At 48.4% G+C, this 27,500-nt stretch overlaps 1 protein-coding gene across 1 annotated transcript in view; it reads left to right on the forward strand.

The window, feature by feature from the left end:
- megf11 (multiple EGF-like-domains 11) overlaps positions 1-27,500 on the forward strand; it is a gene marked incomplete at its 3' end in the record, with an annotated part of 63,333 nt that overhangs the window by 22,239 nt on the left and 13,594 nt on the right. Inside the window, exons 5-14 of the mRNA XM_080003101.1 lie at positions 4,732-4,978; positions 5,640-5,760; positions 6,500-6,636; positions 7,874-8,086; positions 8,579-8,753; positions 16,433-16,553; positions 17,247-17,410; positions 18,930-19,032; positions 23,036-23,182; positions 26,589-26,723. Coding sequence (XP_079859227.1) covers positions 4,732-4,978; positions 5,640-5,760; positions 6,500-6,636; positions 7,874-8,086; positions 8,579-8,753; positions 16,433-16,553; positions 17,247-17,410; positions 18,930-19,032; positions 23,036-23,182; positions 26,589-26,723 — 1,563 coding nt within the window. The remainder of the gene's footprint in view (positions 1-4,731; positions 4,979-5,639; positions 5,761-6,499; positions 6,637-7,873; positions 8,087-8,578; positions 8,754-16,432; positions 16,554-17,246; positions 17,411-18,929; positions 19,033-23,035; positions 23,183-26,588; positions 26,724-27,500) is intronic.

A 27,500-nucleotide genomic window follows, 5' to 3' on the forward strand; every position in this document is an offset into this window, starting at 1 on the left:
TGCTCTTCTCCGTTATGCTTTACCCCCAAGGGGTACGTGAACACACTTGGGCCGGGATACGATGAATTAAGGGCCAGACAAACGACACGCCCAGAGGCAGAAGCTGCACTAGGCTGTTATTTCAATCCAGCAGAACTGACCCTATGACTATTGGCAGCTTCTCCTGGAATAAATATATTTGGAAATATATTTGTCAAACTCATAGGGACGTGTTGAAAATGCGATGCCATCCTCTTGGGGGCCAACCAGGAAGTAATGCATTCCACTGTGGGTGGGTGGTTCAGCTGCCATGCGGCTGTGAGGTCAGTCGTCTGGGAAATCTCAGACTTGTGCGATCTGCCCCGAAATTCCGACTTAGAATCCCAACTTGAATGTCCATTCCTTTGCACTTTCCCTCGCAGGTTATGTTTCCTTCTTTCCCTCAAACAAAACTTACACTGTTTTTTCAATGTTGGGTTTGGGGGTCTTTGCAGAAAATAAGCCCTGTGAGTGACACAGGCTTCCTGTGAGATCATTTGCTCAGATCAAGTAAAATGTTCACCCTGTATCAAATGGTCCTGTTGCCATGGGCTCCACATGAAGCTGCTCAGCCACGTACAAGTCTGCTGTTGTTTCAGTTGATCAACGTCTTTGCTCAAACATGCCAGCTCACCTTAAACTTTGCACCTGACTTTAACGGTGATGCTCTTCAGTGTCGGTTGTATTCCTCCCGCATAGTCCTATTCTCTGCTTTCATAGCCGGTAGTTTATTATATAAATATATATATATATATATATATATATATAAACATAAAATGAAGAGAAATTCATCACCCAATGTAACTGGATTTCTTTGCAAAACAATCATCGCTCTCCCTCAGGGCTCTTGTGCAAATCATGCCTGCGCCGGTTATCCAGGGTCGGGTACAGAGGCCAGGACTGGGATGTACGGCTCTAGGTGGAATAACTCTGTGATAACAGCTTCTACATACCGAGAAGAAGTGCCAAGTGTCTCATTTGATTTAATTATTTTAAATCGGCAAATGGTCGGCTCGGTTTTCGTGATGTTTTCTCACGGGATTTGCAACGTGATATCCGTGTTTATTCCTTTGGTGGTCGATAAATGAGAAATAAAAACAACTCCAGTTGTGGTTGAACTGAACTGCGGGTCGAGTCGAACCGGTTGAAAAACACTCTTCAGACCGGGGTGTTTGGCCTCCGAACATTTTTTCAGACATCAGCGTGCCAACAGAATGTTTTCATAGTATTTATGTGACAGAACGGGGCGGGGGGAGTGGAGCTTTGTGCCAGTGACTCCCATTGCCATACTGTCGTCCATCCATTTGGCATGGCAAGTTACCATTAGAATAGAACCAGCTCGGCCAGAGTCCACCATCTATACCGGTCCAGGCCGGGCGGTTATTTGACCGTGCATTTGCCTTATCTGAGTAAACTGAAACACTGTTGTTCCATTTAAATACTGCGAGATGGTCTGTGTCTCCACGTGCCGAGTGTTTTCTAGAGCAGCTTACCTCACATGAAAACAGTGACAAATGCTTTGCAAAAAAAAAAAAAAAGGCCAAGTTCAGGAGGACTTCTCAGCGGAGTCCCCGCCGAAAGCCGTTTGGTTTTAATCCCGTTGATGCCGACTTTTGAGCAAACTTCAAAGCTCGGAGTCGGTGCCAGGGCTCTGCCAGCCCATTCTCCGGGCAGCACCAGTCCAGAGAACGGGCAGGAGTTCTCCTACTGCCGCTGCTCCTCAGCATGATCTGTTTTGTTCCAGCCAAGGGTATTATACTCAGTGCCTTGGGATTGTCTCCACGAACCGTACACCCTGTCCCTCCGTGCGCGGTTACCCACATTACCGGGTTCTGCGTCCGTTCCTCCGGTTACGCGGGCGTGACCCGGGCCCGACCAGCTGCGAGGGGATGGCCTGCAGGTTCCCTTGTTCCAGGCTCATGTTGGATTCCCTGCCTACACAACTCAACCCACAGGGGCTTTGCATTGACTTGCACCATTTAGCCGCACTCACTCTCCACAAGCTGAAGGCTTCACGCTATTAAATCCCAAATGGGTATAATTTGTATTATTTCCCTCCTCCTTTCCTCTCCTTTCATGTCCACAGCAAATCATGGACTCTGACTGCTCCACCAGACATAAATTCCCTCTCGGTGAGAGGCAATTGTGAAGGGTTTGTGAACCTCTGTGTAGGAGAGAGACTGACAGATAATGGGCTTTGTTGTGAATAGGCTGAGGTGAATAACCGCAGGCCGTGGAAGATCTATGATTTAAAACGGTGACATTTGTTGAGCTGCCCAAGAGCCGGGCGTGTCTGAAAATGTATCTGTTCCTAAATGCAGTTTACATGAAAAAAAACTTGGACTTTAACCTGGATATTTGTTTTATTGATTGAAACAAGCGACGGTTCGACGGACATCAGAACGTCTGAGTAAAATGTAGGTTTTGTCATGTTGGAAGGAAAGGGGCGAGGACATCTCTGCGCAGGCGGGTGGAGCCTTTCAGGGACGTCACACCGCGCTGATGAGTTCTCATAGACTCATCCAAGTCGAGGCTAAACTGCTCATCCATTACCCCAGCTCCCCGCACACACTTCACATTTAATGTCCGTGGGTCGTTTGCGTGGCACTATCCCAATCTTCAGGGAACTCATTCATGCCAGACCGGGGGCCGGGAACAGATTAGACCAAATCAATGGCCGCCCCCCACCAGGCGAGCCCCATAATGCGGCCTCCAGCCCGTCCAACCGGAGAGGCGAGGCTGCACCGCCCCGGTGTTCCCGGACCCCCTTCAGGGCAGAGCTGTCTGAACCGGAGAAGGGCTGATCATCGTCCCGCTGAACACCTGGCAGAAAATAAGCCTCAGTGACAGCCGCGAAATAGCTTTCATTACCCTCCCATTGTAGTTGATCAGAGCTCTGGCAGGGAAAGGAACGCACTCGGGGGGAGATGAGTGTCTTTACGTTTATGGCTGGACGGGTGAGGATGGTAAAATCAATAATAGAATATGCACTGTCCCTCTGCAGGCCTCCAGCTCAAGCTGAGCATTTATGCGAGGCAATACTGCCGGCGCCGATCGAGAGATGTAAGGCCACACCAATCACCCGAATCACCACGAGATCCACTGAACAACAATTACCCGGCTCAGAACCAAGACGGTCCACTTCACAATTAGGTCCGCAAGCCTTCTTCCCCTATGAGCTAGTAAAACATTTAGCCCTGGAGATGAGGTACCCGCCGCTGGTCTGCAAGGCTTATTGAGTTTTCCTGAACGATGCCCGGTGCCCGTCCCCCCGCGTCTTGAGAAGTGCTGGTTCAGAGAGTATAAGCAATACACTACCTTTCAACTGCACCCCAGGGTGCTGCATTGATGTATTGATGGAGTGTTTTAGGGACCTATATACCTTTACGTGTTAGGCAATTAAGTTATATCGCTTTACCGATCCGTCCGAGTGCTAATATCAGGGTTTAATTTTGCGGTTAATTTTCACTACGAGGTTATACAGCACTGCTGGGTGCTCTGCATTCATGCAGGGATGTCATGAAGGTCCGTTATCTGGAATCTAAGATAAATGCAAAGAATGTCAGTTAAAAGTTAATATACTACAGTATAATAATCCAAACATCAAATTATTCTTCCAGTTTTAACCGTTGATAAATTCATTGTCACTGTTTTCATTTCCTCCTTGATTCTGTTGCTATTGCACTACTGCTGACCGCAAAAAAAGTCAAAATGTTTAAAATTTACAAAAAACAAAAATGCAACATACGGTTCGGCACCACAGCGAGGGTTGGCTTACACGTATGTTTTGACCTGGTGATTATATTATTATTTAGTTTCATCATTTGTGACTTTAAGCATGCACACAATACATAGATAAATTAAAAAAGGGATAAAAAATAAAAATTATCTGCGAATAACCGGAGAAATATTGATTGATAACATTTCTTCAAACAAGAAAAAAAACTAATGTGATACAGATCATATTGTAAAATACGTTACAAAAACCGTTTTGTACTTTGAAGATATTTAATACATGAATACATGTATTTCAAAAGCAGATCAACAATGTAATTCACGCACGATTCTACAACATCTAGTCAGATGATCTCGAAAGAAAAACGTCTGTCATTTGTTCTCCAGATTTTATGTCTGTTTACATTTATTTCAGATGCTTCCCACGACTCCTATTGGCTGCACCGCCCAACGCTTTCCGTTAGAGTTAATATCCCAAAATGATCGTCCCTCCATATGCGACGTGCACCGGTTTGAAACGTTGCTCTCCACGAGGCCTATGGCCTGTGTCCGTGTCCCTGTCTCACCACGTCTCACCGCATCTCACCGTGTCTCACCGTGTCTCACTGTGTCTGACCGCGTCTCACCGTGTCTCACTGTGTCTGACCGCGTCTCACCGTGTCTCACTGTGTCTGACCGCGTCTCACCGTGTCTCACCGTGTCTGACCGCGTCTCACCGCGTCTCACCGTGTCTGACCGCGTCTCACCGCGTCTCACCGTGTCTGACCGCGTCTCACCGCGTCTCACCGTGTCTGACCGCGTCTCACCGTGTCTCACTGTGTCTGACCGCGTCTCACCGTGTCTCACCGTGTCTGACCATGTCTCACCGTGTCTTACCGTGTCTGACCGTGTCTGACCGTGTCTGACCGTGTCTGACCGTGTCGCCGTGGGTTCTGCTCTGTTCCCGCCCGACACCGCCGCCGTCCGCCGTGTCCGCAGGCTGCGAGAGCGACTACTGGGGGCCACACTGCAGCAACCGCTGCCAGTGCCAGAACGGGGCCAAGTGCAACCCCATCACAGGGGCCTGTGTGTGCACGGATGGCTACCAGGGCTGGCGCTGCGAGGAGCCCTGCGAGCGCGGCTTCCACGGCAAGGCGTGCCAGCTGCCCTGCCAGTGCCTCAATGGTGCCACCTGCCACCACGAGACCGGAGAGTGCATCTGTGCCCCCGGGTACACTGGCGCTTTGTGAGTACCGGCGACGCACTTCTGCGGAACCTTTCCTGTTACATGTAAAATATCTTCTGGATTTTGTGTATTTTTATGACCATATTATTACTGTGTTCTTTTTACACTGATGGAAATGAAGTGTACTTACTTATATATTACATATATTACAAAACAGAATAGACTTAAGTACTTACATTTCAAAGCAAATATATATACTTTACTCTATTCCCTTTTAAGCACAGTTTCGCTGCTTAAGTAAAAAAAAACCAACGAAAATAAGAAAAATCAGGGACTGGATTTACCAACCTGCTCATCAATTGTTGTTTATCTCCATATCCTTATGAATGACGGTGACACCACATCGACTATTTTATTGAAAACTTTATTATACTGTACTGTATTATAGAGTCTGTTGCATCAGGGCACAGGATGTGACAAGTACTTTTACTTGTAATATTTTAAGTAAATTTAAGAGTAAGTACTTCTATACTTTTACCTCAGTATAAATGTCAATGTGGTACTTTTACTATTATGAGTCATTTTGCGTCGTGGTATTTGTACTTGTAGCTCAGTGAAAGGTGCCCTCCGGTGTCATGCACTGTGTTCTGTGCCAGATGTTTTCCCCGTGTGCGTGACTGGCTTCTTCTTCTTCTTCTTCTTCTTCTTCTTGTGGTGTCAGCTGTGGGGAGCGCTGCCCCTTCGGGAGCCACGGGTCGCAGTGCGAGCAGCGCTGCCCGTGTCAGTACGGAGGAACGTGCCACCACATCAGCGGGGAGTGCTCCTGTCCGGCGGGATGGACGGTAAGACGCAAGGCAGGCGCTCGCTCCCCACGGCCCCATGGTCTCCACGTAAAGCCCAGTGTTATCACTACATACGGTTTATTCCACTGCTGCATTTCCAGACGAGTCATTAATAACTAGGCAGTAGTTTCTGTAATACATTTCCATTTCCATTTAATCAGGTCCATATTATTATGCAAAGGTTTATAGGGATATATATGGAACAGCTGGATTGAAAGGTGGAAGAATATATTGGAATATGATAAATATTAATCAAGAAATTTTGCAAGAAAATTCACAGTACATACACAGCGTCATTTGGAATGATTTTGAATGCTTTTTTGAAATGTGAAATTCCAAAACAATCAGCCGCTATTTATTCTTCTTCTTTCTGTTAGTCCTTTCTCAACGTATTTCCTGCACTTTTTGCCTTTATTATAGAGTGCAGTGAAGAGAGACAGGAAATATTGGGATAGCGAGTGGGAGATTATTATGATAATTTCCAAGAAATGTCAAGGTAATTTGGCAAATTTTTTAATTTTTTTTTTATTAAATTTTTTTTTATATATATCGCCGACTACCAGGACATTGCTGGACTGGTGAGATGAAGTGTTTAAATCCCAGTGGTTTCGGCATGATGAGAGCCTCTAACGTGCTCCAACACCCGTAACGCACACGGTGTTCATGCGGCGTGCAGGCGTGACGGCTCTGCACTGTGTGTGAGGCGTGATCTGATGCTTCTCTGGACGTTCTCCCCCAGGGCTCCGTCTGCGCTCAGCCCTGTCCCTTCGGAAAACACGGCGTCAACTGCAGCAAGGACTGTTCGTGCCGCAACGGAGGCCTGTGCGACCACGTCACCGGCCAGTGCCAGTGTGCGGCCGGCTTCAGCGGCCGGAGGTGCGGAAGCAACTATTACGTATTTGAAGCGACGCGCGGGGGTCACGGGCCCCGCGGGGGTCGGGGCGGCTCCGCCCGGCTCCGCGCCGGCTGCCGAAAATTGCCGACTTTATTGAAAATGTGATTAATAGAGACGGAGGCGGCTGACACGGGAAACAGGTTTTCATTGACCCGTTCTCTTCATTATCCTCTAAATGAGGCAGAAACCTCACGGTTATTTAAAGGGAAGCATACAAGGTAAATACTGAAATGCTCTCGGATAAAGACACATTTATTAACGTCCATAAGTCTAGCCCAAGGTGAATTAGAAGCTTTTAATAGGAGTGTTTATATTTAATTAATCTTCCACTTATGCCGGGCGGCAAGTTTTCACGTCCTCAGCCTGCATTCATCCTCCTCCACTCGCAGCATGTCCATTGATCTCACTATGGGCTACATGCTGCGTGGATTCTTCTCATTAATTAGAAGTAATGGGCTTATATTAAGAGCTCATTGAAATCCACAGATCTTCTTAGTTCTCGCGCCTGCCAGCGCAGCCCACAGCGCCCCGGCTTTATTAGTTCAGCTGAAGCAATTGTCTCCTGGATGAAAACACTTCCTGGAAGGAAAGAAAAAAGGGGGAAAAAAAAAAAAAAAAAAGTTCATTATTCTGCAAAATTGCCCTCATTCATTTCATCCATTGGCAGGTGAATTAACCTGGCAGGAATATTCTGGGATAGCGTTAGCGCCCTACTCAACCCTCGCTGCTACTACACCACTGTCCCCCGATGAAGCTAAATACAATGTAGTATCAATCTGAAACACGTCCTTCCCTTTTATGATCTCATTGAGCTATTTGTTCAACCTTTATTGAAATAGTGAGATTGATGTTTTCTCTGGACAGCGTTTACACTTTATTTAACTTTAGTCATAGGGGCTTCTCGGATTTCCTTTGCACTGACTCTGAAGTTCCATGTGATCTCCAGGACATCAAAACCCCAAAATTTAGAAGCAGAACTGCCGGATCTCCTGCTCCATCGTGTGTTCATTTCTAACTATCTGAGCGTTCAAATAACTGTATTTACGAATTTACCTAAATTCTGAAACATCAATTTAATTGTTTTCGGAGATGGTGAGGTCATAGTTTTGCCCCTCTCAAATACTAACGTCCGTCTGATTGTCCTTTTTTGTTGCTGCTGCTGAACGAATGATTCCTAACATGGGAACAAGCTTCTGTCATTGTCTGCGTCCTGAGCAGGTGCCAGGACGAGTGTCCCGTGGGCTCCTACGGCCTCCGGTGCAGCCAGAGGTGCGACTGCCAGAACGGAGCCAAGTGCTACCACATCAACGGGGCGTGTCTCTGCGACACCGGCTTCAAAGGCCAAAACTGCCAGGAGCGGTTCTGCCCGCCGGGGCTCTACGGCCTCATCTGCGACAAGTACTGCCCGTGCAACGCCACCAACACCGTCAGGTACGTGGGGGGTGTCCGACGCCAGGACAGTGCGTGGTTTTAACAGCCCCTCCGCAAAGCGAGCCCTGAAGGCCCCTGCCCCCGCCCCACCCCCCCGCCCCCGCCCGAGTTCCGCCTGAATAAAGACCTCTCAAAATCAATTGTGCCTCCTCCTAGTTCCAGGCCAACGCATTTAGAAGTCCGTTCACCTCTCAGCCATGTCATGCAGTTAGCTTTTAATCGCGACCTTGGCTTCATTCATTATTTCTCAGCAGCATTCATAGTTAATGCAATGTTAATGTTCTGATTCAGGCCGGACCTGGGCGACGGCTGTAGAAATCATTAAAGAACGAAGGGGGTAAAAAAAGGAGACGCCTCATCCGTCTCAACCGCGGAGAGGGATGAAGCGCCGTCGGCGGGTGTGCTTCGAGTTTAACTCCGACTGTCATGTGAAGTGCCGATGTATTATAATTCTTCCCCCTCTGTCGCTGTCTTTTCTGTCCCCCGGTCCAGTTGTCACCCTCTGTCTGGAGAATGCACCTGTGCACCGGGGTGGACGGGGCCGCACTGCAACGAGACCTGCCCCCCGGGGCACTACGGGGACGGCTGCGCGGCGGCGTGCGACTGCGCGCACGGAGGCGACTGCCACGGCGCGACGGGCGCCTGCGTCTGTGCCCCCGGATTCACGGTGCGTCTCCTTCCGCCGCTCCGCCGGCGCCGCTTCTGCTCCAAGGAAGTGACGCCGCCGCCTCGAACCTCCGAGGAGTCGGTTGTTACGCCGCCCGTTCAGTCACGTATCGTGTGCGTCCCAGGAAGGAATAAACACAACGCCCCACCCCCCTCAGATTTAAGTGCACCTGTTTCCAAATTCAACCAGAGATGAGTGCAAAAGAGCTGGAAAGAAGCAGAATTTAAAAAATATATATATATATTTTTTTTTTATCGATAGGTTATCTGTGCAATGTGATTCTGTAAGAACTCATATGTCACCAGTGCAATATGTCAACGCATCGTCTTAGAGCTTAGAATCTTACAACGGATTTGATTGGTTCAGTAGATCGACGAGGGTCCGAGCCCGCAGCATGTGGACCAAGACACTGTTGTTATTGCTCCGTTTATTCTTCTTCCGAAACCTTTTAGAGTCGGCTTTTTGGGGCCCTTAAGATACCCCAAAACTCACAAAACTTTGCACACTCGTCAGTTCCGGTGAGGCATTTGATATTCTATGGGTCCCGTGCATGGGCGTGGCAAAATGGCTCGCTAGTGCTAGAAAAAAGAAAAAAATTATAATAATTAAAAATCAAACCTATTCACTTTTTTTCCACGAAATCTCACAAAATTCAGTAAACATATGTGACCTAAACACAACTGGAAGTCGGCCATAAGTGATTAAAGGCCATTTTAGTCACTTTTTGGTCTTTTTTATGCTTTGTACTTTTGCGAACTCCCCTCAGGTGATTTATCGGCTCCACTTCAAGCTTGCGTCCCGCCGACACTTGCACGTGGAGGACCCGGTCATCCCGGCTTGCAGCTTTAATCCATCTTGCTTTTGACGTGTAAATATAAATCCAGACCTTTTTTCCCCTTGCTCTGAAATGTAGTGGAGTGAAAGTCCAAAGTCTCTGAAACTGAAAATACAACAAAATACTTTTACTGTCTTACTTTCCCCCACTGCTGCTTCTGTCTCACTGCCTTATGTCCATAGTGTCAGTGCTATTAAATTTTGATAACAAAAAATAAGTCATTTCTTGTTATCAAAATTTAATAGCACTTACACCCCCAGAGAGAATAGAAAACTTAAAGAACTTTAAAACCTTATCCAGTATCACTGCTATATACTCATAACAAAACCCATCCGGGAATAAGGATAATTAGAGTTCTTGGATGAACTTCTTTTCAAGAGCTACAAAGACTAATTTCCAAAGTGGGTGTAGTGTTATAGAATACAATTTATTTCATCGGGTAGTCTCATTGAGATCAAAACCTCATTTTCCAGAGAGACCCCGAGAACAACGTGCACATATAAACTAACAGAGTCACCGCTCACACAACACAAACGCTGAGTTAAAAAATAACAGCTTGATTAAAAAAATATTCAGAACTTCTTCTCCAAGGAGCTGAGTGACTCCTCCTTCCCGTTTCTTCGCTTTAAGAGCAGTACCAGGGCCCAGGGCACTGGAAACCATATCCCTGTAGACCGTGAGGAAATGTAATAGCTATCCAGGTAGCTATCACAGCAACGCCTTGTATATGAAACAGGTATATGCATTTTCGTTCTAATGCTTAATTGAGACCGTCCGACTTCTATCTCTTTTGATTTTGAATGTGTCTGCAAATTGTTCTGCATGCGTCCTGCTGCAATCCCTATTCATCCCTATTCAGTTAAATCACCATTCATAGATCGACGGAAATAAGAGTATTTGAAGGATGAGTTCTTGTGAATAGCATACATTTGGTATCTTCAGAGTTTAGGATTTAGATATCGATTTCAGCTTAAGATTAATTAAAGATGTCAGGAGGCTGCCAAAGGCAGACCAGGAGAAGGCCTGATTTGGGGTGAAGCTGGTGGCAAACAGGTTGCGTCGTCGGCATAGCAACGGATTTTGTAGAGCTTAGCTGGGAAGGAAATATTAGGAAACGTTATGGGCCCAATACAGACCCTTATGGGACACCTTAACCAATCTTTTGGGAGTGATTTGAAACCATCGACCAGCATGTCTGTCGCCTGGTAACTTTCAAAGAGAGTTAAACAGTAAAAGGTTCATAAGGGAATTCAGCAGGAGCCATGGAGAGCAACGTCTTCAGAGAATGCGATGATCAATGTTAAAAACCTTGCACAAAACGACGAGTGCAACACAGTCTCGTTTTCCAAAACAATGGCTGCAGCGGTTGCTGTGCTGTGAACCCTGATGATGGCTGGTGCAGGAACATGTCCCTGACGCTGTGAGCGAACCGGCTATGGTACGATTTTGGGCGGGCAGAGTGATTCGGACGCAGCACGGTCATTGGTTGTGTCACCACCTTTCCCTGTCGGAGGAGCTGTACCAGCCCTAAATGCCGTGTGTGATGTAGTGAAACGGAAACGGACCTGAGACCTGAGACTGTGTCGGTGCATCACACACGTCGGCGACGGCAACGCCGCTGAGTGCGGTGAAACGGTTGATGAAACGCTCCCGCCATATATCAATTTTGTTTGCAATTGGACCATTTCCACATCAGTTCGGAGTCGGGGAGTGACTTTGTAAAGAGTTTCTTGTTTTGCAGAAGAGTTTGAAAGAGAAGACAGGTAATATACACTATATAGTAGTCCGATTAAATTCCTCGATCAAACCCGTGACCCGGCTCATGTGCTGTGCTGTGCCAGCAGATCAGTGTTTCTCTGCAGGGGTACTCGTTCCCCTAGTGGTACTGCAGGGGTACTGCAGGCGGTACTCAGAAATAAAATAAAATAAATAAATAAATATTGGTTATATATATATATATAAGGTTTAGAAAAACACATACCACACACATACAGTACATTGTTAATGTTCTTTTGTCCTTTTTTCTCCCAATGCCAGTGAAGGGGGTGTTCAGCTGGAGAACACTACAAAAGAAAGGTTCCATCATTTATTTCTTTAATGGTTGGAAAAACAGAGTTCAGGGATTTCATCTGATTTTGAGTTTGGGAGCCTGTCTGTCGGTTGGATCACAGTGTTTGAGGAGGACAGTGGTGTGGTTCAGGGATAGAGCAGCATCATTTAGCTCAAAAAACAGATCGACACAGAACCTTGTTTAACAAATTTCTTGAAATATCTTTTGGAACGTTTTTTAATTGATATTTCTTTAAAAAAATGTTTTAAATATCTTTGGCGCAAACCTCTGGACGGCGGTTGTCGCTGATGTGTCGAACCACAGCTCCAGATGGTGGATGTCCGAGATTTGGAGTGGCAGTTGTTGGAGTGGCATCTATTAGCGGAGATGAAGCCAAATTCACATTCATATTTGTTGTGGCTGATTTTGATATTTGCTGAGGAAGATTAAATTCAAGACAAAGCTTTTAATTTGTTTTAAATTGAATTTCAGTAATTGGCTATTATACCCATTTTTATCACAAATAAGATAAGAAATGTGTCGAAGGAGTGTCTGAGTACTTTCAACATAATGACATATTCACTATTGTAACGACGCTGCATCTGTACCTTGTACTTGTCCACATTCACTTGTAATTGCCGCGTTATCGCCGCAGCACTTGAAGATCTCCAGATGTAAAAATAATAATAATATTCAATATGATGATTCAATGTGTGATGATGTAATTAATGAAAGCCATCAGCTTGCCACGTGCGGTGGAGCAGGTTTATAAAAAAAAACGCAGGGGGCTGTTTCGCCTTTTCTCCTCGTTAAATGGCTTCCTGTCCTTCACGCCGGACGCGCCCCGACGCCTCGTCATCGTGGGTCTTCTCTGGCGGCGGCGTCCGTTTCCAATTCGTGAAGTCATTACCCCCTCTCTCGCAAGTCCCTTGGAATGACTCATAATAAACCCCGGTTTTGTCAGATCTATTTCACAAATGAGGCCCGTTGAGCGAGCTCCACCTGACAATGGGAAGCAAATGAAAACCTTCACCCGACACCTTCTCATTCCGCTTCATCTGTGTGGAAAAGCAGAGCTGGTCCATTTTGAGCAACGCCGGATTCCTGCGGACGCGTCCTGTTTCTCCAGCAGGACGCCGTGGCGCCCGCCGGCCACGGGCTGCATCTTAATTTGCTCCACCTGTTCTCTGTGGCGGAGGCTGGGAAGCGCTGCCAGATCCATTAAAGAGACCTGGAGGGCAGAAGGGTGGAGGAGGGGACAGTCAGATGGAGACACAGCGCATATGGAGGACTGGAGTGTGTGTGAGCGGAGAGGAAGATGTAGAGAGAAGGGGGGGGAGTGGGAGGGGGAGAGAGGGTGAAAGAGAGAGGAAGAGAGAGAGAGGAGAGAATGAGAGAGAGGGGGGGTGGAGAGAGACGGAGAGAGGGGGAGCGAGAGGAGAGAAAGAGAGAGAGAGAAGGAGGTGAGAGATGGAGAGAGGAGGGAGGGGAGGAGGGGTGAATGGGAGGTAGCGAGAGTAGAAATAGAGGGCGGGCCCAAAGGGGGAGAGATGGTTTGTGTGTATGTTTGATGATTGATTGTGTGTGTGTGTGTGTGAGTGCGTGTGTGTGTGTGTGTGTGCGTGTGCGTGTGTGTGTGTGCGCGTGTGTGTGAGTGTGCGTGTGTGCGTGCGTGCGTGTGTGCGTGTGTGTGCGTGTGCATGTGCGTGCGCGTGTGTGTGCGTGCGTGCGTGCGTGCGTGTGTGTGTGTGTGTGTGTGCGTGTGTGTGCGTGCATGCGTGCGTGTGTGTGTGCGTGTGTGTGCGTGTGTGTGTGCGTGTGTGTGTGCGTGTGTGTTCGTGTGTGTGGGTGTGACGGAGTGGAACAGCCATCTCAGTTTGTCTTGCGCTGGTGCTGGTGCCGTGCAAACACACGATGATTTGTTGGAGCAGCAGCGACGTGCTAACGACCTACATCAGAGAGCGTGTGAGCAGCTGCATCTGTGAGCGGCCACCACCGCCCGGCGGCCAACACCTCCCGGTGACCACCACCGCCCGGCGGCCAACACCTCCCGGTGACCACCACCGCCCGGCGGCCAACACCTCCCGGTGACCACCACCGCCCGGCGGCCAACACCTCCCGGTGACCACCACCGCCTGGCGGCCAACACCTCCCGGTGACCACCACCGCCCGGCGGCCACCGCCTCCCGGTGACCACCACCGCCCGGCGGCCAACGCCGCCCGGCGGCGAACATCGCCCCGTGGCTTCTTCTGTAAATTGGCTTGATGGCATCATCGGGGAACCGCCGTTGTCGGTGAAGCCTCGCCCCCGGAGGAGCGGCTGATGACCCCGGGCGGTGGGGTGGTTGTGGGGGTGGGGGGGTCGTGGGGTTGGTGGGGTGCTCGTGGGGGTGGGGGTGTGGGGGGGGGCAGGTGGTGACCATCTCAAGTGCTGAATCGGTCTGAGCTCCGGAAACGCTTGGCTTAGCTCTGGTAATTGGACGTGCTCTTCCTGACTGGGACAAAGTGGCTCGTGCTCCGACGCCGTCCTCCCCGGCGCTGGTTCTCAAAATTTTTTTCCCCGTAGTGTGTGCTCCCTCCCACTGGCACCGGGAGAAAAAAAAAAGAAAATGAACATAAATGATGGACTGTCTGCACATCGTCCGTGGTTTCTTTTTAAACATTATTTATAACCAGTGGAAGAACAGCAGCGCTGCTCATGGTATGGACAATGCGGTCCGGTGCGTCGGGCTCAGAGTTGACCGTGCGCCGGCTGCGTTTTTTTTCGCAGCGTGCGGGAAATATAAATGTGTTCGCGGCGGCGGCACTTCCCACCGTCCCTTTGCAGGCGACCAAAACAAATACTTCTGCCCGTCCCCCTCGGGCTCCCTCATCTCATCAAAGTTTTCACTACGTGTCCCGTCGCATGAATTTTAAATTGGCGGTCGACCGCCTTGACGCCGCGTAGATGAACTATTTGAGATAGAGTCTGATTGGTAATTAGCGGCGCCGTCTGATTCCGGCCTCGGCGGGCACCGGTCTAATCGAAGCGGCGTGGGCGAGAGGCGTTCCAGGAAAACGCTCTTCAGTTACATGAAATGACTAATAGGTGTGAGTTTGGGCCCGGCCGCCTCTCAGCGTCTACCTCCGGTGGATGTTACATCAGGTCCTGTTGCTCTCCTCCTATGGCCCGACAGCCCCTGTATTAATAATGCCTCCCCGCATACAGACTTCCATCTTTCTGGGCTCAGAAGGAATTTGAATCAGTCGGCTAATGAGGACGCCCCCCCCCTGCCGCCGCCCCCTGGTCTCGCGGGAGAGAAAGCAAGTGTAACGCGAGCGCAGCCGAGAACGCTGTGGAATCCATGTGGTCATTTGTGGCTCAGCGACCTTTTATCCGCGAGGGCCAGCCACCAGTAAATTGCCCCCGCTCCCTGGAGACCCCTCGCCCAGCCCCCCGCCCCGCCCCCCAGCTCCTCTCCTTCCTCCCCCACCGTAACAGAAGTGCCATTGTTAGCAGTTTGGAAGCTGTCATTTTGGGGCGGAACAAAGGTTAGCGCAACCGTTTGATAAAAACGTCGTCCGCGGACACTTTGATGCGGCGGAGGAGAGACGCTTCAAGATTTGCGCTCTGCCCCTGGCGTCCGCCGCCACATCCCCCCTGCTGATTCCCGTTTAAACTCGGTTCAAAATGATAATGAGAGCGGTGAGCAGCCCAGAGTCCCGCCGGTGAAGGGAGGGCCACAGCCGAGTCCTCTGAGCCGCTAATTGGGACTTTAAATCATCGTGTCACCTGTCACTCAAGGCGGGCGGTGGGGGGGGGGGTGGCTGTGATCACCGGCTTGGGGGGAGGACGCGCCATCGCAGACGGCTGCTCAGCTGTCAAGGATGAGGAATTCTGACGGCAGCCGAGCGAGGAGGACGGGGAACCGCGGTCCTCTGTGAGACATGAGCAGCTCCACCCGCCGTGCACCGCCCGCCGGATCCACCTGCTGACCCCGCCCGCCGCGCCCCGCCATGTCCTCTGTGAGACATGAGCAGCTCCACCCGCCGTGCCCCACTCGCTGGCCCCACCTACTGGCCCCGCCCACCGCGCCCGCCGGCCCCGCCCGCCATGCCCGTCATGCCCCGCCCGCCGCTTCCCGCCCGCCGCGCCCCGCCCGCCGCGCCTCGCCCGCCGGCCCCTCAGAAATGCAGGTTCACAAAGAGGTCGTAGTTGCTGCGCACCCCGACACATACAGTACCACGTCTACGAACAGTTGTGGTATTTGGATGCGTGTTTATATTGTAGAGTAAAGGGGAACATGGCGACGGTGCGCTCGGGGCTCGCGCAACCAGTGCAGGTAAATTAAAAACCTTCAGTGGGCGTGACGACCTGGCAGCGTGGTTGACGGCTGCGGCCCCCGCAGTCGCCCCTTTTGGGTCCGCTGCCACCATTTTCTTTCGCTGGTCTTCTGACGCCCTGGCGTCGCTTTGTGACTCCTATAGTGTTCATTGTAGGATCCTCTCTTCCTTTGATTGTTCTTCTGTTGCTAAATGGGTGAATATCTCTGTCAGGATCACTGAATTTGTTTTTTCCTTTCGTTCCTCGGCTGGTTCAGAGCACCTCCGTGCGAAAGACACGACCCTCCAAGCCACATCTCTGCGTGAATATTCGTGCTCATTGTGAAATAGCTTCACCATGAACACAACAAGCAACCAGAAGTGTTTGGATCAGTTTCAGTTCAGTCTGTCATATCATTTGGCTTTTTTTTTAAATTTTTCCATGCCTCCGTCATCTGTGTACTGCACCCCGCCCCCCTCTCTCTCCCACAGGGCGAGGACTGCACAACAGGGTGCCCTCCCACTCTGTACGGACCCGGCTGCCTCTCAACCTGCTCCTGCCACAACAACGCAAGCTGCTCGCCCGTCGACGGCTCGTGTGTCTGCAGGGAAGGTACGGAGCGTCCCCGGGTTCCCCCCTCAAGACCCTCCTCAGGTCGCGGTGGAAACATGCAGCGAGAAATGAGGAAACATTATTTGAGAACGCTTCCGGGGTCTGCGCGCGAGGTCCGTCGGTGTCCGTCGGAGGGAGCACTGAAGGAACCGTCTCCCTAAATGTGTGTCTTGTACTGTCAGTTATGGTGTGTATCTTGTAACTTGTATTCATCAACATCTTTGTTTTGAAAAGGATGTTCTGTACGTGCCGAGTCACTTTCCTGGCAGTTTAACTGTGACTTTCCTCCGGGTGGAGGGGTCATCAGCTCCCTCCCATCGGACCAGCACCAACACCTTGTTCCTAATCGTGGGAAAGTGTCCGATGAGTTATGAGTCATAGAAAAGGCCCTTTTCTACTTCTCATTGGGAACACGTTGAGTAACATATTCATTTGATGGCTTTCAATGAAAGCGTTTACGTATTCTAAACTCGTACGAAGATGTCAAATTGTTACCCTATTATTAATATTCTCTTGAGTTGAGATGATGAAAGGAAAATATGAATTGCTGGAATGTCGCCGCCCATTCACTGTTGTTCCAAATTTTGTTTTCGGGGCTCAAAAATCAATCATCAAGACGGAAAAAAAAAAAAAAGATAAAAATCGAAATCCTGCATAGAAATATTTTTGACGGCTGGATATGTGACCCTCCAGGCTGGCAGGGCGCTGACTGCTCCATCCTCTGCTCCCGGGGCTCGTGGGGTGTCGGCTGCAACCAGAGCTGCCGGTGTGCCAACGGAGCGGCGTGCGACCCTCTGGACGGAGCCTGCACGTGCCCTGCAGGGTGGAGGGGGGAGCGCTGCGAGCAGCCCTGTCCGGTCAGTACAGCCTCACATGCACTCAAATACAAGTACAGATGCCAGTGTTCTGTTAGAACTATACTCAAGTATTATACGTACTTCATTAAATGTAAACAGGTATCAAAGTTAAAAGTAATTTTATGCTGCATTCACATGTTGCTGATGTTGCCATGGTGATGTGCAAAGACACCAATGAAATATATTAAAATTAAATTATTTTGTGTTGTTGTTATGTATAATAATTTCAGTAATGAGTGTAGCTATAAAAATGCAGCTTCCTATTCATATTTTATAAGCTTAAATGAATGTTAAATTCCCTCCAAAACATATTGTCATTCACAGTAGTTTAAACTTTACACTCATATTCATCTCCAAGCAGGTTTGACAATGGATTATTTTGCACTATGGATATATTTATGGATATTGTTACAGCAGCTTGGAGAGAGAGTGCATCTATAGAGCTTTGTTTCCTGGTAGTGATCAATGATCTGTTAACTGAATGATGGATGGCTGATCACCTGGTTTCCACCGGCAACAGAAGCCCTTCTTTTGTTTTTAATAATCCATAGCTAATTATATTATTATATAAGTAATAACCTGGAGCCCCAGCTTCATCACCGGATCCCAACAGCGCCACGTGACACCACTACATCCAAATCCTCCATCAGCTTCCAAACAGCCTCCACGCAATTAATAAATAGAGAAAAACAACTTTTATATCAATCCACGTTTTTATTTACGTGCGATGTTTCTGAGAAAACCTACGCCTACGCAGCATCCCACTGTAATTCTATCACGGAGGACGGCAAAAAGTTACAATATTTAAACTTTGATGGCAAAATGCCGTGTACTGTTGCAGTTGGCGCTGTTCTCTGCCGGTCTGCCGCCATGCTGCCGTCCACTGACATGACTTCCATTTTGGCACCTCCCGTGTTCCATGTGAACGCAGCATAAGTTGGAAGAAGCATTCCGTCCTCGCTGACTTCCTTCCATTGGAAGTCAGTTATCCCAAGTTGGTTTTTCCCACTTTCGAGCTGAATGGGTTCCATTGCCTCCATCCTGGGAAACACAGACTCCCGTAGTAAATGTGTGTTTGTTTGGCAAACTTGTCAACTCGGTTCACTGTTAACTCTGTGTTCCCCACGTTGCTGTCATGCCAGGTCTGTCATCTCAGCACGCTCGGGCCAGAGCGATCGGCCCCAAAGTTCAGATTTGGCCTCCTGACCTAAACGACCGTTCTTTTATTCTTCCAAAAAAAGGAGATTGGATTTTTCCAACTTCAATGCAATGCGCCTCAACCCATGTTGGTTGAGTATTTTGGTTGGCTTCATGAATAACCCTTTGATTAGAACTGTCTAGTATCATGTTTGTCCCTCTGTCAAGTCTCTCAATATTAAGAAAGTATCTCAAATGGGACTACTCAAGTAAAGTAGTTGAGTAAAAGTACTCCGAGTAAGTTGTACTCACGGTAAATCCAGATGTTGTGCTGTGCGCTGTGTGAAAGCGTAACTGACGAGAGTGTTTGTGTGGTTCCTAGGACGGCAGCTACGGGCTGGACTGCCGTGAGCTCTGCGACTGCGTCCACGCCGAAGGCTGCGACCCGGCCAGCGGACACTGCCGCTGCCAGGCAGGGTGGACAGGTCGGTGCCGCTCCTGCTGCCATGGAATCTGCCCTTTTTTGTAATTAGCTTCTCTTGCATAGCGCAGATAGCGTTGATAACAACTTCTGCTGTGCGTGAAATCTTGTGTTGCCAAAAGAAAAACACCTTTTATATATTTTTGCCGGTTAGAAGCTACAGAGGCACGGAGCTTTCTTAATGTTTGTCTGTCTTGAAGAGGGGATCGGCGCACGGGCTCGTCAGCCGACCAGGAGCCAGAGCGGAACGCCATTCCTCATGCGTGTGAAAATATTATTATTGTCATCATCATTATCATCATCATTATTATTATTATTTATACTTCTGGCCAGGGAGCCTTTTGTTCCTCTGTCCAATAAAAACTCTTGCCATGTTGGCGCCTTCCCTACACCCCTACCTGTGGGGGTGCAGAGACTCCCACAAGTGGTCCCTGTACAGGAGCCACTTGTGGCACAGAGGAACTTATTGGACAGAGGAACAAAAGGCTCGCTGGCCAGAAGTATAAATAATAATAATGACAATGATGATGTTGATGATGATGATGATGATGATGATAATAATTTCGGGCGCAGGAGGAATGACGTTCCGCTCCGGCTCCGGGTCGGCTGACGATCCTGTGCGCTGATCCGCTCTGCAAGACAGACAAACATTAAGAAGCTCCGTGCCTCGGATCGGCCGAACAAGCGCCGTACGGGCGCTGATTGGGCCGATTTGAGGCCGCTTGGCGGCCGCGGGAAATTTACACAGAATAAAAATCTCAAATCCGATACTTTTCGGGATTTGGGATTTCTTCAAAAGGTCTACACTGGGCTGCCACATGAATTCAATTCCAACATCTCCCGTCTTGCTAGGAACACCTTCTAGGGCCGTATTTGGAGTACGGCGTTGGAAGTTGTCTGCTTCTGCGCTGCGCCTTGTTTCTTGTCTGAGCTTCCGGGGTGCGAGTGAAGGCAGAGAAAGAGTGAATGTCACCACAAGGGTACGGATCATTATGCTGAAAAACCAAGCATTGCATCTGAATGTCAACTAGCACGGCGAGGAGCGGAGGACCTGCTTTCTGAGTCCACACAGAGAGGTTCCAGGCGGGGTGGGAATAAATTCATCCAGAAAGGTCAAGCCAGTGAGCTCCCAGCGGCCGTTCCGCTCAGCCTCCCCAGCTTAAGGCGTTTACTCTGGGAGACAATGTGGGTTTTATTATCTGCGAGAACGGAGCCTGAAAAACGGGCCTCTCGTGCTCCGAATCGTGCACAGGTCGGGACCATCTGTCAGCCTTAATTGAGTCACCAGGGTGCAGGGCTCAGGGCAGCCGGCCGCCCGGGAGGCCAAACCAACACCGACCCACAGAACAGGGCAGCGTGGACTTTGCGGAGAGCAGGGCACCGGGGGGAGAGAAAATATTAGATCTGTCACTGGACGGAGCCGCTGATGGGAACGGGAGAATTTATAGTACTGCACACGAAGGAGAGCTATTTCTCTTGTGGGAGTTCTTGCTCCTGCGCCGCCACCGTACCTACCGCTGCAGCCGTGGAGCATTTGGCTCTTCTCAAGTGCCGTGAAGAGAGGAGACGGGATGCCTGTTAGCTCTGGGACTGTTCTGAATGGGGGGGAACAAGGAGGTGAATGATGCAGTGTTGGCTTTTCTCCCTGCTTTGCTGCCTGTGGGTCTGCTGTTTTACAGATCTGACTGGAACATTACTCCACATAATGAGGTTTTACTCCTCATTAGCAGAACACGGGAACCACCACCAGGAAACAACATCTACAGTAATCAACAGGAATCAATAACAAACTCGCAAGAACGACACCGTATTCATATTATACCATATTATATTATATTACGTTATAATATATTGTATTATTTCATGTTATATTATATGATTTTACCTTATATTACATGATATTATTCTGTAGTGTTATTTGCGTGAGTCATTTTAAGATGTGGACACAGTGCTGTTTTAAACCAGTGCCTTCACCCTAAACTCATTTGAAATCTCTGCATCTGCAGAATTTTTCAAACTGTTTTGATCAAGCGCCTGCGTGGACTTCAAACACGGAGTTCATGTAAAAAGCCTCAACAATTCCGAATAAAATCAATAAAAATCCAACATTTCCGAAGGCGTTCACATGAACCTGCACTACAAGAGCATGAGCGGGAGGGAGAGAGAGAGAGAGAGAGAGAGAGAGAGATTTCTCTTCTCGGATCACCCTCCACAAATTGGATAGTGGAACCTCTGGCACTCTTCAGCAGAAAGCCTCCTTTGAAGAGGCTTCACTTCTGGCTTCTCTCTCTCCTTCTCGCTCTCCCGGCCTCCAAAGCTCCTCTGTTTGTCACCATTAGACTCCAAGTCTGACGCTCTGTTTGCATTCATTTTGCGACAATAAGAAACAGTTTTTGTGCCTGGCCCAGCAGAACCTCAAACGCTCTGGCACAGGCGCGCCCTGCGTTTGATGTCCGTCACCGGGGTTTGTGACTAAACCACCCCTAGCGAGCGTCCTCTTCATCAGCGCTGCCACTCTTCCTCGCCGCCGAGCTCCGGCACTAAGATGGCTCCGGTCCCTGGAGTTTAGCGAGGCAGGTTTAATTCAAAGGTACTGCACTAATGCTGCTTTAATGGCTGCACAGTCTCATATTTACAGTCAAAGGAAATATCAAATGAGGCCTCTGAGTGAAGGCTGATGCTTAAAAGAATGAAAGCGTACGTGTGTGTCCGTCTGCGCGTGTGCGTGTGGGTGTGTGTGTGTGTGTGTGTGTGTGTGCGTGCATGTTGAAGTGTTGTTTTTGCGAGTGTCTTTGCGTGCGCGTGCATGTACGTCTTTGTGTGCGCCTGTGCGCGTTGTGCGCGTCTCTTCTCATTCCGCTCGTGCACGTGTCCGTCCACGTGCCTCCCCGGTCCCGGGCGGCGCGGCGGGGTTGGGGCGCTGATGTATAAGTGATGCGTCCACGTGCGCGGGGAGCGGCCGGTGTGGGCGCGGTGTTTTTGTCTGGGCTGCTTGGACGCTCGCCAAAGCCGTAGTGACACTTCCAGCTCTGGCGGCTGAACTCCAGCAGAGCTCCTCTGAAAGAGAATGGGAGAGGAGCCTGGCCCCGCCGGGACCCAGCCCTGTTAATCAACACACTGCATTGGCAGGGAGCCGCGCACATCAAAAGTAAAACACATGCGGAATGGAGATGCAGAGTCTGTAAAGACGGAGCCCGGCAGAACAAGTAAATAAATAAGACAGCAATCTCCCGCTACAAACTACGGCTCCTTCAACCCAAAACTTCCGTGCTGAGCGGACACTGCCGGGTCTTTATCTGGTTTAGAGGTGAGCACTTTTAACATAACTTTTAACATGACATAATACGTTATGTTAAAAGTGCACAATGCGTCTGAGAATGAGCAAGGAAGGTGTGAGCAGCATTGTGATGCATGAGACCGCGAGGTTTTGCCACGGGAAAGGCTGAAACCAAAGAAGAACGAGTCCGAACGCCTTCACGGATTCACTCACGGCTCCATCACCAAAAGTCTGCGTTTTGTATGAGTTCCGTTGTTTTGAGGCTATGGGAGTGTGTTCCCCAAACGATAAGCTGGTCCCGGCCCTGCAGCCGCGTGGGAGGAAGGTGTCAGCGGCAACACGGTGAGATACAGCAGCAGAGGAGCGCTCCACACAGCCCGTATTCATGCATGGATTCATCACCAACAGTTGCAGTTTGGTCTGAGTCCCGGCTCCTCCTTTGAGGTCAAGGAACTGCAACCCTCCATCCTGAGCTGCCACCAGCCTCGAGGCACAAGGACGAGACTGTAACCAAGCAACAGCTTACAGTACAAAGGTACAATTTAAGGGAAAAGCGTAAAAAACAGAGCTCTCCACTATCTTCCTCCGCTGACCCGACTCTATTCAGAGGAACCTATTTTGAATGTCGTGCTTTGGGGCAGTGTTTCTCGCAGATTGGCGTGTGGGGGAGTTCAGACGGTGCCGGTGCCTCGAATGATGAATTCCTGTTTGTGGTTTGCCATGTTTGCAGGGATCCGCTGCGACAGTGTGTGTCCCCAAGGGTTCTGGGGCCCAAACTGTTCGGTGAGCTGCTACTGCCTGAACGGGGGATCGTGCTCGCCGGAGGACGGGTCGTGCGTGTGCGCGCCCGGGTACAGAGGGACGTACTGCAGGAGAGGTGAGGCCCGTCTTCACACCCACAGCACCTTTGAGGCTCGCCGTCACTCTGACTCGTCTTTGACAGCCTGTGCACCGTGTAACCCCGCACACCAGCTTTGTTGCAGTCCATTTGAAGCCACTTTGCAGAACCGGTCCGGTGAGGCCGTTGTTTAAAAGTTTTTACCCCGCGCTACCTCCCTCCCCCGGCCTCTACTCTGTGGGGAATCGACCATTTTTGTCAACATCCTGACAAAATATACAGTATATGACGTGACTGTTGAATTATTCAATCTGAAAATGTAATACAACATGTCGATGTGTGATATTGATTAATAGCACCTCGCTGCAATCACTGGTGTCTTTGAGAGACTCTGAGTTCAGCCAGCCTTTATGATTTCTCATTTAAAATCGTTTTTATTTAATATGGAAACAATATAAAAATAAGAAACATCCAAAAGAAGAAAGACAAATTTAGAAATGTATGCCCCGGATTTATGTGGAACGTTGTAAACGGAAAAGGACGCGTAGTGCGAGCGGTCTGGTGTTTTTATTGCTAAGTGCTTTGCTTTACGACGCTTGGAGCGGCCGCAACCTTTCTGTCTCAGGGAGACGGTCCCGGCGAGCGGCCTCATCCATTTTTATCACGAGGGGGAAAACCCCCCGGACGCTTCCCCAGAACAGCGGCGCTGTTGCCAAGCTGCATCACAGCGTTCGACCTTGCTGTGTTGAGGCCTGTGACCCGGGGAGCAGCACTTAGTCGCTGATCATAAACGCTCGAATGTCAACCCTTCATCACGGCAATCTCTTAATCACGCTGTCCTGACCCCGGCCCCCCCCCAGCCCAGCAGGGGGCCCACGGCCCTCAGCCAAGGCTCATCAGCCGCACAGAGGGCCCCGGTCCCGGGGTCTCTGGGAGGCGGCTCGAAAAGTGACGGCCGCACTGATTGGGAGCAAGTTTCACAGTGGAAACGCCAGAGAGGGAGCAGGAAACACAGCCTCCTCCATCACTCCATCTCTCCCTCTCCATCTCTCTTTCTCCATCTCTCCATCTCTCTTTCTCCATCTCTTTCATCTCTCTCCATCTCTCCCTCTCCATCGCTCTCTCTCCATCTCTCTCCATCTCTCCATCTCTCCATCTCTCTCCATCTCTCTCTCTCCATCTCTCTCCATCTCTCTCTCTCCATCTCTCTTTCTCCATCTCTCCATCTCTCTTTCTCCATCTCTTTCATCTCTCTCCATCTCTCTCTCTCCATCTCTCTCCATCTCTCCATCTCTCTCCATCTCTCTCTCTCCATCTCTCTCCATCTCTCTCTCTCCATCTCTCTCCATCGCTCTCTCTCCATCTCTCCCTCTCCATCGCTCTCTCTCCATCCCTCTCTGTCTCTCTCTCTCCATCTCTCTCCGTCACTCTCTCTCCATCGCTCTCTCTCCATCTCTCCCTCTCCATCCCTCTCTCTCTCCGTCTCTCTCCGTCTCTCTCTCTCCGTCTCCCTCATTTTCTGTTTCTCGGTCAGCGATTGTGATTTCTTCTCCAAACTTTGCGGCTGTCTGTCTTCATCATCCGCATTCGACAAGGTTTCACAAAAAAAAGAACATTTTAATGAAAAAGTCGTAACCCGTTGAAGGGATGAGTGGTTTTTCCAATTCTTGGCGCTGTGTTTCTTCAGTGGATGTTTACTGTTACTTTGGTGGTCTTTAAAGACTTTAAATGCTTTGTTGTTTCAACTCTTTTCAATGGAATCTCAATTTCTGCTGCATAGCTGCAGTTCCCATGAAATGGTCTCCACTGACTTTCATTCAGAAAGAAATGTATGTAAAACACAAATGCTGGAGTCCCAAAACTGTTTTGTTATTCCAGTGATGACAGTTGGGTCGGAGTGATTCCCATTAAAGACAGATTTCTCTCTTTTTATAATTTTTTCATGACATAACAAGACAAACAAGCAACATCGGCTGCATTACTGATGAAAATGAAAGCAATACATGAAGATTCAAGATTCAAGAGGTTGAAAGATGTTTGCATATACGTGCACCAGTACAAAGGGCTATGTGCATATATACAGTATATATATATATAGTATATATATATGCACACGCACACACACACTTTAAATTCTGAATCCTATTTATGAGTTGCAGATAACCTTTTCCATTTATTACAAACATAAACTTTATCTCTCCCTGTCAGTAAAATATTTATACTAGGGAGTTTATATGTATTCCTAAATAATAAAGTCCTGAAAGATGCAGATGAGGGTAAAGGCAGTGAGAAAGCCTTAAAGTTTTGAAACAAAGACAATCAGTTTTTAAGTGGTGGGTCCTGACTCTCCAGATCAGCCTGAGCAGACAGCCAGTCTGCCCCCTGCTGGCTGAAGGAGGCAGCACAGGCACAGGCACGAGGAGCTCTTCAGCACAACGTGCAGCGACCTTCATCTGCTGCTTCCAATACTTTAACGTGGTGATCCGTAAGATCATTCAAAAAAATTTTCCAAATTTGAGACCTTCTTTTCGAAACTGCCATTTCATATATTTGCCCTATGCATGTGCTCCACCATCCACTGTTAACATTGTTGGTGGCGGGGTCCGCCTTTCCCGGCAAGAATGCATTGATTGGGCATGCGCAAGAAGTGGGAAAGGGACCTGTGTAGATGAAGCAGCTTATCTAGTTGTGATCAGGATGTAAATTGAATGAAATAATATCCCCACCACCTTACATGACGTGTGTGTATATATATATATATATATATATATATATATATATATATATATATATTTTTTTTTTTTTTTTTTTTTTTTTTTTCAAGATTCAAGAGGTTTATTTGTCACATACATATCCTTACATTCATACATACAGTATATGCAGTGAAATGTCAATGCAACTCACCCGGTGATCATGCACAATATGTTCTAGACTGAACACAATAGCTATGTAATTTCTACTTGACTAACTAACTGAAACTGACTGATTCCTAAAATGTAATGCAGTAAGTCAATTGAATAATATAGAATAAAATAAAATAAAACTTAAAAGTAATACAGAGTGGGGGTACAAAAAATAAATAAAGGGAATAGACTTATGAATATGGGTTAAGCTATTATGTATATACGGATATGCGCATTAAGGTGGCAAGTGAATAACATCAGGTAGTGTGTGCGGAGATATACAGTACAGTGTATATATATATATATATATATACAGTACAGTGTATGTACATATATATATATATATATATATGATATATATCAGAATAAGGCAAACTTTGGAGAAAAGAAAGTGACCCAGATGACCAAGCTCAAAATAAAAGAACTCGAGCTGATCGATTGCCATTTTAAGAATATTTTTCTCCTCTTTCCCCTCATTTCATCCATTCTTCTATTTTCTGTTCCTATGCCGCTCCGTCCTCTCTCCTTCACCTCTAAACCAGTCTGCCTCTCTGGGTTCTACGGGCAGGGCTGTGCCCAGTCGTGCCTGCAGTGCGTGCACAGCGCGGGGCCGTGCCACCACGTCACGGGCCAGTGCGAGTGCATGGACGGCTTCCTGGGCCCGCTCTGCAACACAGGCAAGTCGCAGGTTTTGGGTTTGATTCCCCATCTGGCGCGGTTTGTGCACCATCACTGTCTGTCTGTTCGGTTTGAATCCACTGGAAAAGAAGGTCCGAGGCGTGGTTGATTCAGTTTTAAGTGTATATCTACAAATGAAAAAAATAGATGATCGCCAAACATACATTTACCCTGTAATATGATGATGTGATATGAACATGTGCCTATTTCCTATACATAGGAAGATCCTTCAGCTTAGAGGTGTGTGTGTCTCATGGAGTCTGGTACACTTGCCTGCCTCAACAAATCCCCTCAAATAACGACCTGTCAGTGACTCTGTGCAGGAACCTGCTCTAATTATCACAGTTCCCGACATCCCCGGTGGCTCTGAGGAAATCGTTAGATAACCCATCATAACTCCTTTGAGCCCGTCGGACAGTATAATAAGCATAATTAACAATGTTTGTGCATTTCTGACAGACATATTCGGAGATTTTCTCAAGCACGCGCGATAAGGCAATTATTTTGAAGAGACACAAAGGATGAAAATGTTAACTCAATATTGGCTTTCCCTCCTGCACTCCCTGATGAGAGCTGCATGAAAATGTATTTCAAGGATTACAAATGCACTTCATTAGCCCAGAAAATCAAGAGCGGAAAATTAAAGTTGAGACAAAGTACTCCCATCCTTTGCTGAAGAAAAAGTAGAAATACCCGAAGAAAATAACACTCAGACTCAAATAAATAAAATATATAAATGTGCTAAAAGAAAAAAAAAAAAAAAAAGATTAGAGTAA

The sequence above is a fragment of the Zeus faber genome, assembly GCF_960531495.2.
Source record: "Zeus faber genome assembly, chromosome: 6".
NCBI classification, from domain to species: domain Eukaryota; kingdom Metazoa; phylum Chordata; class Actinopteri; order Zeiformes; family Zeidae; genus Zeus; species Zeus faber.